We start from the raw sequence: 15,900 nt of genomic DNA on the forward strand, positions 1-15,900 counted from the left end.
AAAATGACGAGGATTTTGACTGCTTGCAAAGTGGTGAAGACCCTGAAGACTGGTTTTGGCTTTACCAAGGCGCCTGCGCACCATCAATGGAAATTTTCAAGAGCTGGCATCAGGCTCCTTTCTGTCAAGGTAACAGTCCCCTACTTCTTATTTCTGATAAAATCGTAAGGGGTATAGTTTAGCATGAGGCAAAGGTGTCACTTAGGAAGCAAATACAGATTTGTGTGCCATTCTGAAGTGCTAATTTATTTGTATTGGCTTTAGTATTGAACCTACTGGTTTAGTAAATGTTCCTTTTCAACTGCTCTGAGTAAAATTATGGCAACTTGCACCCAGCATAAAGAAAGGTCACAATCCCTGTGAATATGTAACATGTAAGCGTTCTGCTTAGAAAACAATTATTTTTAAATGCTATCAGGGCTCTGCCTGTGCCCAGACACTACCACACACAGTTTGCTTCAAGAGTGAGGTTGCTTATATGTTCATGAACCACATCACAGTAGGTAATGTGGTAAGCTCTTCTTTATTGGCCCACTGTAAAGTTTTCTCTTCTGAAATGTCATTTTTTAGGGAAAAAAAATTGGAAGTATAATATCTACATAATTCTGATATTTGTTAATCACAATGTAGACATTGCCTTTTTTTCCTTTTCCTGCTTAGTCCTTCTTTTAGAAGTCCAAATTTATTGTTTTTATTTTGCAGATTAAGGCATTGAAACAATTAGCAGCTGATAATTTTCTCTCTGTGAATGTATCTATAACTGAAGAGCAGGTCCAGGAAGAGAACCTTAAGTGTTCTTCCCCACCCCCACCATTGGATCATGAAATTCCAGCAGGAACTTCCATTCCTTCCTATAATTTTATGAAGGCATTTATTACCAGAAAAGTCCGAAATTACTCTATGGGAACTTTGCCAATGAAAATCACTTTTAGTGAATATAAAGTTTAAGGGATCACAGTAGCTTTAAATAGATTGTTTTTTGAGTAGTAAGAGCTATAAAAAGTGAGGTAGAAAACAAAATACAAAACAACCTCTATCTGTTGAGGTAAAATAGGCTCTAATAGTTTTGAGTGTTTTCTGCTACTACTTTGCACACTCACTGGGTTGCCTAAAAATCCTTCAAAAGCTTCCACAGCTTCTACTGCTTGGATTACTCCAGTCAGGTTTGAATAGGATTTTAGCCCTGAGTGACATCTGTAGGGCCAGGCAGCGCCTGTAGATGCTTGTAGCCTCTGGTGACAGGGTGGGGAAAGAAAGGAGTAAAAGGAAAGGGAGAAAGAGACAGAGACAGAGGTGAGGAGTGAGGAGTGAGGAGGGGGAGGGAGAGAGAAAGAAAGGAGAAAGTGAGAGGGAGGGAAGGAGAGAGAGACAGAGACAGAGACAGAGACAGAGAGACAGAGAGAACACAAGATCTCAAGAAAGTACCAGAAACTACCATTTTAAATTAAGAAACCCAGAAACAACCATTTTCTTAGATTTGGCTTAATTGCAACAAGAGAGCCAAAAAGGAGATATGTTCTAAACCATCATCAAAGATGCAGTCACTAGATATAAACTCTGAGAGCAAATATTGGTTTTAGCTCAGTGTTAGTAATATCTCAAGGGTACTCATATATCACTGCAGAGAGAACAGATAGTAATGAAAATAATACCATTTACAGTTAGATGTGTCTTCTAAGACTACAAAGTTGTGTCCCTTGGAATATCTTTTTCTTCTTACAAAAACAGGTAGGCAAGGATAGGCATATCTCCGTCAGACACAAGAAACAGAGAAATTGAGCGACTACTTAAAATAGCATAGATATGATCGAGATTAGAAGCCAGTTCTCCGTGATCTTAATAAGTGCTCTATATGCCCACAACTACAGCCACAACAAAATGATTTAATTATGTGGATAGACTACAGTGAAAGTAGTTCTTCTAGCTCATGGTGGCAGATCTGTTTTAAAGGTTTGCCAAAGTTCACAGCTAAGAATGACAAATTTGTGGGAGGAATAAGCCATCATTTCATGATGTGAAAGTCATTACTCACACTCAATCATTACTGGCCAGAGTTTTGGAGGAAAGCCAGGCATGGGAAATAGAAGTTCTTGAACTTCACGATAGTAAATTAAAATTCTGTACAGCAGTCCAAGGGGGCTTGTGTTTTATTCACTTATTTTGAAACACTCCTCTACATATCTTTCTTCCTGCCTTCACTTTTAAAACTCTGCTCTCTTAAAAAGTTATATCCAGGGGTGCTTGGGTGGCTTAGTCAGTTGAGCGTCCAACTGACTAAGGTTATTAGTTTCACAGTTCTAAGTTCGAGCCCCCCATCAGGCTCTGTGCATGGAGCCTGCTTGGAATCCTTGCTCTCCCTCTCTGTCTGCCCCTCCCCCTCTCATGCTCTTTCTGTCTCTGTCAAAAATAAATAAGTGTTAAAAAAACGTTGTATCCAAATTTACTCTTTTTTAGATGGACATCATATTTAAAATTTTCTTCTAACATTTATTCATTTTTGAAAGGCAGAGAGAGAGCGCGAATGGGGGAGGGGCAGACAGAGAGGGAGACACAGAAACAGAAGCAGGCTCCAGGCTCCGAGCTGTCAGCACAGAGCCCGACGGGGGGCTCAAACTCACGGACAGCAAGATCATAACCTGAGCTGAAGTGGGCCACTTAACCGACTGAGCCACCCAGGCGCCCCAAATGGACATCATATTTTAAAGATAGCAAAACTAGGGGCGCCTGAGTGGCTCAGTCGGTTAAGCGGCCACTCTTTGCTCAGGTCATTATCTCACGGTTCGTGGGTTTGAGCCCCGCTTGGGACTCTGTGCTGAGAGCTCAGAGCCTGAAGCCTGCTTCAGATTCTGTGCCTCCCTCTCTCTCTGCCCCTCCTCCATTCATGCTCTGTCTCTCTCTCTCTCTTTCAAAGGTGAATAAATGTTAAAAAAAAAAAAAAAGCAAAATTTACTAAGATGTAGTTACATAAGGGTCAGTAAAGGGCAGTGAGAATAGTTACTAAAGGTTGGTGGCAATATAGCTAGTTATAGCTAGTAAATGGATTTTAGAGGACACCCTGTGGTCAGATCTATAAACATTGCCCTATAAATTGGTTGCCTTCTCAATGTCTGAGGAGGTCACTTTTCTTCTCCCGTTGGTGACAGAGTGGGTTTGACGACAGCAGTGACGCACTTGTACTTTTATGTGGTCCTTCCTTGCATATTTGTTTTGTGGCCAATATTTACAAAGTGTACCTTGCCAATAGACATAGCTGTATTTCACTTACAGGGAAGAGGAAAGAATTTCAAGGTGCTGTACATTCAAAGGAATTAGATATCAAGGATATACAATATAGAATTGAAAATGTTCAGTGTTCCTTATTTACATTCAGCCTGTTGTAGTTGTGTTATGGAAAACACTGGATGGGGAATACAAAGGTCTGGATTCTAGCCCCTCTTGTCCATTTATCAATGTTCTGAACTTGGTTAATTCACTTATCCTCTTTGAACCCAAATTTTGTTATCTGTAGTGTAGAAACACTTCTTGACTTACTCAAAAGATCGTGGGACCATCACACATGATCAGTGATTCAAAATCTATAAAATACTGGAAAAGCAAACCCTGGATGCTTAAAAAAAATTCTGTCTTCTATATTTTAGTAGAGAGATTTAGACAGATTAGAGTTGCTTCATGTTTTTCATGGACTACAAATTATTGCAATGACAAGATGTCTGGTGAAAATACTCAAATATTTATAATGATGATTTTTTCACCTTTGCCTTAATATTAAATATATCTCTATGAAGATATTGCTTATATCAAATTAGACCAAGAACTATGAAGCAAATAATCTTTTTTCACTATTTTGAATCCAATTCCAAAAGTCAGGATGTACATTCTAATATCCTATTTAAAGCTTCTATCCTGGGAATATATATATGAAGAATAATAAGTGGAAATAAATGGATGGTAAGTGGATAGTCTCTGATTTCAAGAAACTTATAAATTAAAGAATTCTGAATTCACAAGTCTTGGAATGTTACCAAGACTAAATAGTTTTATTTTTACTTGCAAATGAATTTGGAAATCAAATGTATTAAATTGAAAAGGTTAAGTTCCCTATGAATAGAAAAGTGTTTAATAGGTATCGCTTCTAACATTAATCCACTTGTTTTTAAAAATGGTGACCTGTGTTACAATTAAGCCAGGAACCTAACAGTCCAAGTGTCCTTCTCTCTGGTACTTCAGATACAATTGAGCCGTAGGAGTCATTATTCTCTTTCAATGGTTTTCATTTTGTAAGATTTTATATTCTGATTCCAACATAAAACTACCTATTTAGCTCAATCTTGAGGAGCTATTGTCATTTGATTAGAAATTGGCAACTACAAAAAGTCCCACAATTAGAATAATTTAGCTATATTGTAGTAGCTTTAAAGACATTCCCAGGAAGTCGGGTTCGTAATTATATTGGAACCTCTTTGTACATATTAGAGATGGGGGTAGGGATAGGGTTATCATACACTGTCAAGAATAACTATTGTATTAGACTTTTACTACATACAGATATGTGTTAGGGCTGGATTTCATCTCTGATGATGCAAATTTTTGAAATAATAGAGTTTCTTTTTGTAAATTTTTTTTACTTAAAAAAATTCTTTTTTTAATGTTTATTTTTGAGAGACAGACCGTGAATGGGAGAGGAGCAGAGAGAATGGGAGACACAGAATCTGAAGCAGGCTCCAGGCTCTGTGCTGAGGCTCTGAGCTGTCAGCATAGAGCCCGACGCAGGGCTCGAACCCACAAACCGTGAGATTAGGACCTGAGCCTACGTCGGATGCTTAACCTACTGAGCCACACAGGTTCCCCAAAATAATAGAGTATGTTTCAATCCCAGATGAATAGTTGAAGAATTAGTCTGGGTGATAAACAACTTTATATATTTTAGGTGGACAATATTTCTTTAATTAGGAGATAACTTCCCTTTTAAACATTTTTGTTTATGTACTCTATTTTTTATATCCCCCCGCCCCCTTCTATAGTATAGATTCATTTGTTGGTCATCAATAGTGCCTTGTCATTTTGAGCTTCTTGCCATAAAACTGTTGAAAAAGCTGTACCAAACCGGGCTTAGATGAGGATAAGGCAAGTGAGACACCAAAGGTGCCCCATGGAAGGAGGCCATCACTAGCAGGGCCATGGTGTGACTCCTTCCATGTTACCTGATAGGCACCTCATTTCCTTTATCCGCATCCCAACCCTGGGTAGGAAGCTAAGAAATCTGGTGGGGGAAATGTCTGTAGAAATAGCACTAGTCTTGGCTTCCTGCTTCCTTTTCTGGCTGATGGAGACTTGAGTTTCCACCTGACCATGCTTAACAGAATTAGTTGTGGTGTAGAAGTGAATGTAGGTTCTATTATTGTGGAAATAGAGAACATTCCTTTGCCCTCCCATCTTCATTAAACCTTCTTCACATTTCTGACTTGTACCAAAAGCTGGGGGTTTAATAGAGAGTTTTCAATATCTCTTAAGCAATGGTCATGCCAGACCCCACTTCAAGGCTTCAGGAGTTTACTACGTAAGACTGAATGTCCTTGATGTAACTAGTATTTTCTAGGGTATTTATAGTGACCAAGGATTGGAAGAAAGCTACAAAAGCCAGCATCAAACTCGGTTTTGGGCTCCTCAAAACTCCTGGTTTACACTTGATTTTTTGCATTTGGTCTAAATGAATTCAACTCATAAAAATATTTTTAAGGCCCTTTTGTTCTTTTTCTTTTTTTGTGAACTTACTAAATGCAACGTATCAATCTTTTATATCTCACAGGGAGATTCTTGGCTAACGTAAAGTTCTAACTTCAATCAATAGGGTGGATGTATCACTAAGAATTTTACTGAATAAGTTTTATCTATGATTTAGAACTAAATGTAAAAGCATATTAATGTATTACCATAAAGTAAAAATTAGCTTACAATATTGGAAACCCCTTGGATTCAGAACAATTTTACCACATAAAAGATGCTCATTAAGGTGCTTGTTAATAAACCTACATTTTATGAACATATTTTGTAATGGAATTTTTCTAAATGCTATATTTTTATTTAAAATGAGAAACATAACTAGAATAAAAATTACTTTTGAATCTCACTCATTTGTTTACAAATGTCCAGAACAGAGAAGTGTTCAAGTAAATTAACCTTGTGATTCCGCCCCCCCCCCCCAACATTGGCTTATGTTTAACCAAAGGCAGATAACCTAATATTAACTTAGGATGTTGTAATTGATTGATTACCACTGTTACAGTACTTTTAATTGTTGAAGTGGTAGGCATAACTGCAGAGAAGTCTCATTAACTATTCCACACATAGAAATTGTGCCTTCATTCTGAATTTTAAGTATCTACATTTTGATAGTACAGCTCTAAGAATGAAAAATAAGATTTAAATTACCAATAAAGAACACTTTAAGATTTTGACTCTTACCGTATTATCTATGCAATAATACATTGAAATAAATTCTAGTTTTAAACTTCTTTCTTTCCCAAGCTTGGTTCAGGTGTATTTTATTTCTTGAGAGGATGAGTATCGATGTAAAATAATAGCTAAGAAACATCAGGTGAGCCAGAAATCAAATGTGTTATATGGCTCTAGGCTTTGGTAAAAATGGAAATAAACACATGGGGCTCCTACTTTTTTTGATACACAAATAATTTACATAGACAAATGATTTAAAGCAATACAGTCAGATTCCCAGAGTAAATCATTTTCATTTCTATTACTAGCTTAAGGGGATTATTGCAGCTATAATGTTATATATTCAAAATTTTTATGGGAGTTGTTGATAAATTAGCTTGAGGCTTTGTGTCCAGAATATTTTACTGGTAAATTCTCACACCCAGGGGAAGAAACAATGTAATTATTCCCATTTCAAGGATGTGTAAGTGCTGGAGTTAACACAAGGACACAAGGATGCCTGTTTTGTACATCAAGTGAAATATACCTGTAGCAAATCTGGTTAGAATTTTAATTAGGCCCAAACACCACATGGATTTTTTTTTAATTTGGCGTTTTGTTTATTCTACTTATATACTTGAAGCCATAGTTAGTTGTTTAACCTGGCTTTGGAATACTCTAAATCATATCTCCTGCTGTAATGTTATGGCTTACTCAAGAGCCCATTTATATATGCACTTTGTCTTGACATAAAATGAAATATATATATTTTTCTCTCCTTTGTTCTCCTTTTTTTGGTTGCATTTTGAGAACAGATTGTTTAAGTGAAGAATTAGTAAGGATTTTTGCTTTATATAGCCATTAATAATTCTACAAATAATTCTACAAATAGGGCAATGCCATTTATAGTTGACATATTCCTTCCACTTCGACCAAAGTATTGTCATGTATTATAACAAAACATGCTGTTTTTCAGTTTTCAATTTGTTTTTCTCATATAGTCTTGTAAGCTTCACGTATGCAGAAATCTAATGTGATAGGTGTTTACCATTAGCAATTTTAGACTTCAAGAAACGTCTCATTTTGACTGGTTTCCACTGTCTCAAACTAATAGATCCAAAGAAAAATGCCTCAAAGTAAAGGACCAATATCTTCAAAAGTAGCCCAGAATGATGTTAGGATGTGGAATGATTAAGGAACAATGACTGGATGACTTTTAATAACATGATACTGAATACAAAGGAAAAGCCTAAAACAGCAATGAACACTGGACTCTTTTAAAACTTTTATAGGTTAAATTATAAATTATGCCTGAATTTTGACTGTTACTTCCTATGCCTCAGCCCTCTAAATCAGTTGAGCATAGCACCAGGGACACATTTTCAAACCTTTTTGAAGGAGAATTTAGCTGTGTGACTCGAATTAACAGTTGTTGCATTGTTCTTATCTTGGAAAATGCTTTGAATCATCAACCCTTTTAAACCTCATTTCAAACGAAGAGTATTAGGGTATAAAATTTTGGTCATCTTACCAGGAAATCAAAATAGACTCCTAAATGTAGATTTACAATGAATTTTGATTTTTGAAAAAATCAAAAGCCCTAAAGAGATGAAATGTTCAGAGGAAATGTCACATGTGCTTACAGAATCACAGTTTTGAGATCATTAAAAAAACAAAAACCAAACATCTTATGATATGATAAAGCAACAATATCAGCTTCCTTGGGAGAAAAACCAACAAACAGAGAATTTGTTGCAATTTCTACTTCTATGCAAGTTCCCTCACAAAAATGTATTTTCATCAGAGATTACCTACAATTTGTGAAAGAATCCTCAGGTTTTATAAGTATTAGAAAGCATGACACCCAGAGTTTGTGCAGTTTATTAAAAGTTCCATTTAAAAAGTAATATAAAGGGGCGCCTGGGTGGCGCAGTCGGTTAAGCGTCCGACTTCAGCCAGGTCACGATCTCGCGGTCCGGGAGTTCGAGCCCCGCGTCGGGCTCTGGGCTGATGGCTCAGAGCCTGGAGCCTGTTTCCGATTCTGTGTGTCCCTCTCTCTCTGCCCCTCCCCCGTTCATGCTCTGTCTCTCTCTGTGCCAAAAAAAATAAATAAACGTTGAAAAAATAAATAAATAAAAAGTAATATAAGAGTAAGTATCATGTAGAAATTTATGTAATTTAGGGGCACCTGCGAGGCTCAGTCGGTTAAGCGTCCAGCTTTTGATTTCGGCTTAGGTCATGATCTCACTGTTTCATGGAATTGAGCCCTGTGTAGGACTTTGTGCTGACAGTGTGGAGCCTGCTTGGGATTCTCTCTCTCCCTCTTTCTCTGCCCCTCCCCTACTTTCACTGGCTTTCTCTCTTTCTCTCAAAATCAATAAATCAACTTAAAAAAAGAGAGATTTATGTAATTTAAAGAAAAATACAACTGTAAAATAAAAGATTAAAAATGGGGTAATTACATGTACACAGGAAAATTCCACTTTAGCATATTGAGATATTATGTGTGGGAAAGTCTACACTCTTACGGATGTTCCTCCTATACATTTACAGACAAAAGTAATTAGTATTAATTGGACTTGGGGACTACTAATTTCAGTGTTTATCCTTCAAAATCATATAAAGTCACAAAGACACATAATTTTGACTACTTATTTTATAATCTATCTGGCACCAGACCACAATATTTGTATGCTCCACACTAAAAGAAATCAAACTATGAGTATGAACTAGTTTTAATGCATATTTCTTGCTATCCACATTGGCTACAAACCCTTTGGTGAGGTGGGGCTTATTTGTGTGTTTTGTAAACATAATTACATGGATAGGAGAAAAATACAACTTTGAAGAGGTGGAGATAATGTTATTAATTGCAGACACCATTGGTTCAAGGTTAATCAAGAGATCTTTAGAAGGTTGAGGGAAGTGTATGTGTATATGTATGTGTGTATGAATTTTATTTTAGGCAGCTGCATGTTGAACTTGCGCTTAGTGGCACCCCAAAAGTGAATGTCCAGCCCTGGACATTGAGCAACTTAGGGGTACCATTAGCCTTGGCCTAAGAAACTTGACTGAACTTTAAGTGTCTTTCAAGTGTCAAATTCACTTGAAATCTAGGCTAATTCTTACATTTTAGGGATACATGCAGAAAGGAAACCATTCAGGTGTCTTGCAATGTTTCATATTTATCTAGTAGTTTCTGGGTTAGAACCCAGAAAAAGTAGATCTTTATTTCTTGAGACTCCCCAAAGCCTTTGGATTCTTATCTAGACTCATTTGGTTTAAGTGTCTATAATGAGTTAGGTTCTCCAGAAGAAGACACTGAAATGGTATTTAGAGAGCCAGATATTTATTAGGGGAAAGAGTTGAGCAGAGAAGTAAACTGTGATACAGGTTTGACAAAGCCTAGGTCAACCTGACAGAAAGCGCTTGCCCATCAGAGTTTCCTGTGTTGGGCCTTGGCCTTCAAATCCCCGCCTGGCTCAGTGACCAGTGTGGGCAGGGGGCTCTCCATGCAGGGCATGTTGCAAGGAAGCTCTCTGCAGTTCAGGGAGACCCTGAAGGATCTCACAGCTGATGATTGTCCACTGACCTCACTCCTTGCAGCAGGGCAGCATGTCCTTCGTGAAGGGGAACTAAGGGATGCATCTCCATGTTTACAGCATGTATAGTCCTAACAGTCTTGAGAACTTGAGGACTCAAGGGCCTGGAATTCAGTGTAAAACGTTCTCAAAGTATTCTGGTTCTCCTGCGATTACAGCATATAGCTGATGTCTTGACATTTCACTTTGACAGTTTACAGATTTACAGATTTTCACATTTAATTCTTAGTTGACTTGGGTGTGTTGCGGTTCATCCAAGGCAGTTTTGAAACAAAGCTCTCATAAATAAATTCAAGTGAGTTCAAAATTGAATTGTGTCTTTTCCCCATTTAAAAAAATTGGAAAGAAGAAGTAGAAGTAAGCTTAGAAAAAGAAAAAGGGGTAATACATAACTCAGTTTAAGCTGAAATTTTCTACTTGGCTTTAAGCAGAGGGATATGATAAAATGGTAGAAGGTTGTGGATTATCAAACACACTGATTATGTTCAGAAACCACTGTTTTTTCATTTACTAGTGGAATGATCTTGACCCCTCCAAGCCTCAGTTAGCTCTTCTATAAAATGGAGATCTTAACATTACCTACCTCATTGTTTTTTTTGTGTGTGTGTGAGGATTAGATGAGAAAATACATTGATAACTTTAGAAACAGTGCCAAACACATCATGTTAACTATTATTAATGAGGCCTTCGGGAGGGGGTCAAGGTGGAGTTCTCAGTGATGTCAATGTGCTCCCAAATCCTATTTTTCCAACATAGCTTCATAATTCTATTTGAAATAAGATGTCTTTCTCAGAACAGTAGACATTTATCATTCAAGTCTATGTATGCAATTTTTTGGTGCAATTGCATATAGACTTTAATAAGCATAAATGACTATATATGCCATCAGTTTATGCCTTAACAGGGTTTCATTAAAGCAAGGCCAAAAGATAGAAACAGGATCATGACAGGTTGACCTACTTCTATACGGCATGCTTGAGGCATGTTAATGCTTTATTTTTTCAAATATAAGGATTATTCCAGAATTATAATAGAAAGAAAACAAAATGGGAGGTACTTTAACACATGGACTCAAAGTAGAGAAAAATTGAAGTATATGTGTCATCTTTAGTTATTATTCTCAAAATTAGTTAACATTGTTATTGAGCGCCAAGTATGTACTAGCACTAAATGTAATGTCTGCAACAATATCAATAAAAATATGGCAGCCTTAGTATTTTTCAGAGGTGGATAAAAACAGACTGATTATTAGTTGTAAACTATTTGGGGATTTGGTATAGGAATGCAATATTTTGAAACTGCATTAGTGAATTAAATGAATTTGCTAATGACATAAAGTAAAATTTGACAAGTATTTTAAGTGACAAGTAAAGGGAAAAAGGAGAATAATTGGATTGTGTATGCTGCATGTACTTTAGTCCTTGTCTCCAGTAGTGGAGGAGTAGATTTATTTCAACGTAAGATTGATATTAATAATAGAAGCAACCCATTAGGAAGCCCAAAGAATGAAGATTAGAAAGCATCTTCTAGAATCTTCTGAAGACATTAGCTGTATGACACACCTAGTTGGTATTGAAACCTAAGGATGCTTATGAGGCAAGTGTTGCTCTTGAGTCCCAACTCATTCTTTATTTTCATCTTCCACCCTTTAGCACGAACTATCCCTATGGGGGACATCTGTCTTTATTCCAAGTAAAAAAAGAGAAAAAAAAGCAGACAAGACACAGTAGCCAGTGGGCCTCAAAGAATTGTTTTGAAAACTCATGATACCAGCATGAGAACAACATCCTAACATCACACAATAGCCCATATTTCTGTGCATTCCCCAAGTATGTAGAGGCTACCTTATTGTGTGAACAATGGTGAGCTATTTCTGTGAGGATACAAAACTGAATTAGGCATCAGGTTTTTCCATCCAAGAAGTCATGATCTGGCAGGGTAGAAGAGTAACTTAAGCAATTAAAACAAAAGGTAACACCCAAACAGTACACATGCATGCAGTGAGAGCACAGGTAAATCAGTGGTTAATTCTGACTTGGATCTTTGAGGGCATATCATGAGCAAGACTAGGAAGGATAAGCAGGGTGTAAGCAGACAGGGAGGGAGACATTTGTGCATAAAGGTCTAGAGAGTTGGGGAGTCTAAGGGATTACATATAGAGAACGGGCCAGGTGAGGGGACTCTGAATGTTTATTGCGGAGTTTGAAGATTAGTGCTATGTAATAGATGTTTACGAAAGATAGCCTTAAGGGCACTGCATGAGACAGGTAGAAGCAGGCAGAGTTTGGAAGCAGGGGGAACAATTGGGAGGTAATAGAAAATGATGACAGGGATTTTCTCTTGGGTGGTGACAAAATATGATGTAATATGGAATTAATTATAGAGGCAAATAGATGGCTACCTCTGAGCTATTAATAGTCATTTTGAATTATCACATACTATGTGATGTGGTGGAAGTATTTTATTTTATTTTATTATTTTTTTGTAGTTAGAGTGCCAAATATGAGATCCATCCTCTTAACAGATTTTTTTAATGTTTATTTATTTATTTTGAGAGAGAGAGTGCTAACAGGGAAGGGGCAGACAAAGAGGGAAAGACAGAGAATCCTAAGGAGGCTCCTCACTGTCAGGGCAGAGCCAGACGTGGGGCTAGATCTCACAACCCTGAGAACATGACCTGAGCCAAGATCAAGAGTTGGACACTTAACTGACTGAGCCACCCAGGTGCCCCTTAACAAATATTTAACTGTACAATACAGTTTTAGGGATAATGTACAGCGGATCATTAGAACTTATTCATCTTAAACATTTAAGACTTTGTTCAACATTTGTCTGTTGAATAGTAACTCCCATTTCCCCCTTCCCCCAGCCGCTGAAAAGGGACTTTCTGATTCTTTGGGTTTGATTATTTCAAATATCTTGTATAGGTGGAATCATACAGTATTTGTCTTTCTGTGACTGGTTTATTTCACTTAACATACTCTCCTCCAGGTCTATCCATGTTGCCATCTATGACAGGATTTCCTTCCTTTTTTTAAAGATGAGTAATATTTCATTGTATGTATATGCTGCATTTTCTTTATCTACTCATCTGTTGATGTATACTTAGGTTTCTTTCATATCTTGGCTACTGTGGATAGTGCTGCAATGAACATGAGGTGCTAATATCTCCTTGAGATCCTGATTTCAATTCTTTGGGTAAATATTCTGAAGTAGGGTTGCTGGATTTTATAGTAGCCCAGTTTGAACTTTTTGGAAAAATTTCCATACTATTTTCCATAGTGGCTGCATCATTCTGCATTCTAATTAATGGCAGAATTATTTTTCATTGCAGTAGTAATTATTTAAGTAAGTTTATTATCTAGCCTGTAAGACCAGATGTGATTTGAAAGTTGTTACTCCCAAGGGATGTTAGAAAAAGATGCCAAAGAGAGAGACACTGAAACGCCAACATCTTACTATTAGACTTAATATCTTTGGATCTGAAAGACATGTAAAACCAACCATTACCAGAAAAATTTTGAATTAGAAATCTACATTTTATAAAGGAGATCAACAAAAGTAAGACACATGAAATAACAATTCACAATGTGAATTAAAGCAAAAACATATCAGGTATAAAATGAAAAAAAATAGATGTTTATTATTTTCAGTATTAAAGTTTATAATTTTCAGTATTAAAGGAAACAATAGGAAGATGGGTGTAGAAGGGAGTGTATGCTTACATTTTTTTCTGTTTTACTGAATTCATTATTTAATCATTTAGTGGTACTCTGCTAAAGAGTTAGTAGATTATCTGACTAAAGTAATTTTACTGAAGTGTGAATAAAGCTTAATTATGATTTAATGGCTTTATAAAGAGGAATTGCTATACCCATTTACATCTCTAGTTGGTAGAATATGGAAGAGAAAATACTATGAAGGCAGGTGTTCTTTATTCCCTTAACTAGTCTCCCAGGAAATAAATCACATGGAATTAAAGACAGCTGTACATTGCCCATTGCTTCTTACCTTTGTGAGCAGTGCCTAAGAGGAATAGTTAAAATATGACTGGAGCAAAGCAGGAGTGCGATTTGCAAGCCAATTATGTTACAGAGAAACAAAAATACAACTAGGTAGCATCTTTGCCAGGTGATAGCTTTTCATTCATTCATTCATCCATTCATTCATTCATTCATTCATTCATTCATTCATTCAACTAAGCAGTATTTGCTAGGTATTTACTACTGGTAAGGTTTTAGGGGTGATAATGATATCTTCTCTCAACCTCTATATTTAGAATCAATACAGAAATAAGACACAGTATTCAAACAGGTAGCAATCTGAATATCAGCTTTATTACTGTTAAAGCTGTTTAGAAAACAGGGCCTAGATCTGTAACCAGACTTCTCAGACCTCCTAGTCCCTGAGTCAAACGTATTCACTTACAACTGCAGCTCTCCCACCTTGATGTACAACTGAGAACAGGCTTTTTTGAAAAGAAACTTAAAAAGGGCTGAGCAAGTCTTGCTCAATTCCATTTCGCAAAATCATCAATCATTCCTTCTAATTCTCCCTTGTAGACTCAGGGTTAAATGACCTTTCCAAAGTCTCTGAAAGTTAACTTCATGGGCCATGGTACGAATTCAGAGAGGTATAAAATGGTTTCTCCAATCATCCACTATGTGCCAGGCATTGTATTATATGCTGGTGATGCTGTGTTGGACAGATAAGGCAGGCTCTCTATCCTTGATGTTGTCTGGTGTTGCCTATAATCTTATTGGGGAAATTAGTCATATACTTGGATATGGGACAGTAAATTATAAGTGCCAATTTTTGTTTAGCCTTAATTTGGGAAGGGACAGGTTTTCCATTGCTTGTTTGGTTAATGCACAAAGATGATCAAGCTTGGGTTTCTAACAAGTGGTGGAATTTGGGTAAATAGGAAAAAGAGAGTGCATGGATGAGGGTGAGAAATTGGGCATACCTGAATCACGATGGCTCTTCAAGGCTTGGTTTTCTGACAGAGTCTCCAAAGGCATCTGTGGAACCAACCTTTAACACACAACAATTATTCACATTTACAAAACCCCAAACCCAAATTAAGTGAACAAAAAGCAAAAACAAAACAAAATGAAACAAAACAAACAAATAAACAAATAAAAACAGTGAAATCCATATTTTACCAGGAAGGGTATAGGGAGGGAAAGAGAAAGCCAAATGGTGAAAGGGGGGAGAGATGGTCAAAATTTCTCTCTCCAACCCAACCTCATTTATATTTGTATTACCTCTCCTTCCCTTACACTGAGCACAATTTTAAACCCTAATGGCTGTGCATGGACTAGAATGGATGGGGCCAGGGTAGAGGAAGTGATTGACCATAGTCTATGAATTTTTTTTCCCTAAAGTCTGTCCTCTCTATACTTAAAATAATTCCTCCCCTGGTTGAATGGAAAATTATACTCTACTCTTATCCTGAAATGCCTATAGTATTCATATATTTATAATGGATAGTTATTTTGTCTTTCAAAATCTATGATCTAAGCATTTGGCAAACCCAATGTAACTGACCTTATTGAAATGAGAGTCCCAGATAGATGCTTCTTATTCTGCTGTCCCTTGTTCTAAGGTTTCTCTCCTTGTTACCTTTAGTAGGCTAAAGGACTATACCTTTAGTTGGGTTGATAAATGACATTGAGTGGAGAAAAAGGATTGATTTACATTCGATTAACTAAAGCAGTTTAAATATCTCTTAACTGTTAAGCTGAAGACTGGTACAGATAAAACCCAAAACTTCTTTGTTATATTTCAGAAATTTATTGTGAATTTGGTTGAGTCAACATAAGTAAAAGTTTGTAACAACATTTAACTAGTCATTTGACTTTGA

At 36.7% G+C, this 15,900-nt stretch overlaps 1 protein-coding gene across 1 annotated transcript in view; it reads left to right on the plus strand.

The window, feature by feature from the left end:
- Positions 1 to 15,900, plus strand: part of CPS1 (carbamoyl-phosphate synthase 1) — a 127,945-nt gene that overhangs the window by 155 nt on the left and 111,890 nt on the right. Inside the window, exon 1 of the mRNA XM_019838609.3 lies at positions 1 to 129. This exon is cut by the window's left edge and continues 155 nt beyond it. Coding sequence (XP_019694168.1) covers positions 4 to 129 — 126 coding nt within the window. The 5' untranslated portion in view covers positions 1 to 3. The remainder of the gene's footprint in view (positions 130 to 15,900) is intronic.

This window comes from Felis catus, chromosome C1 (genome assembly GCF_018350175.1).
Source record: "Felis catus isolate Fca126 chromosome C1, F.catus_Fca126_mat1.0, whole genome shotgun sequence".
NCBI classification, from domain to species: domain Eukaryota; kingdom Metazoa; phylum Chordata; class Mammalia; order Carnivora; family Felidae; genus Felis; species Felis catus.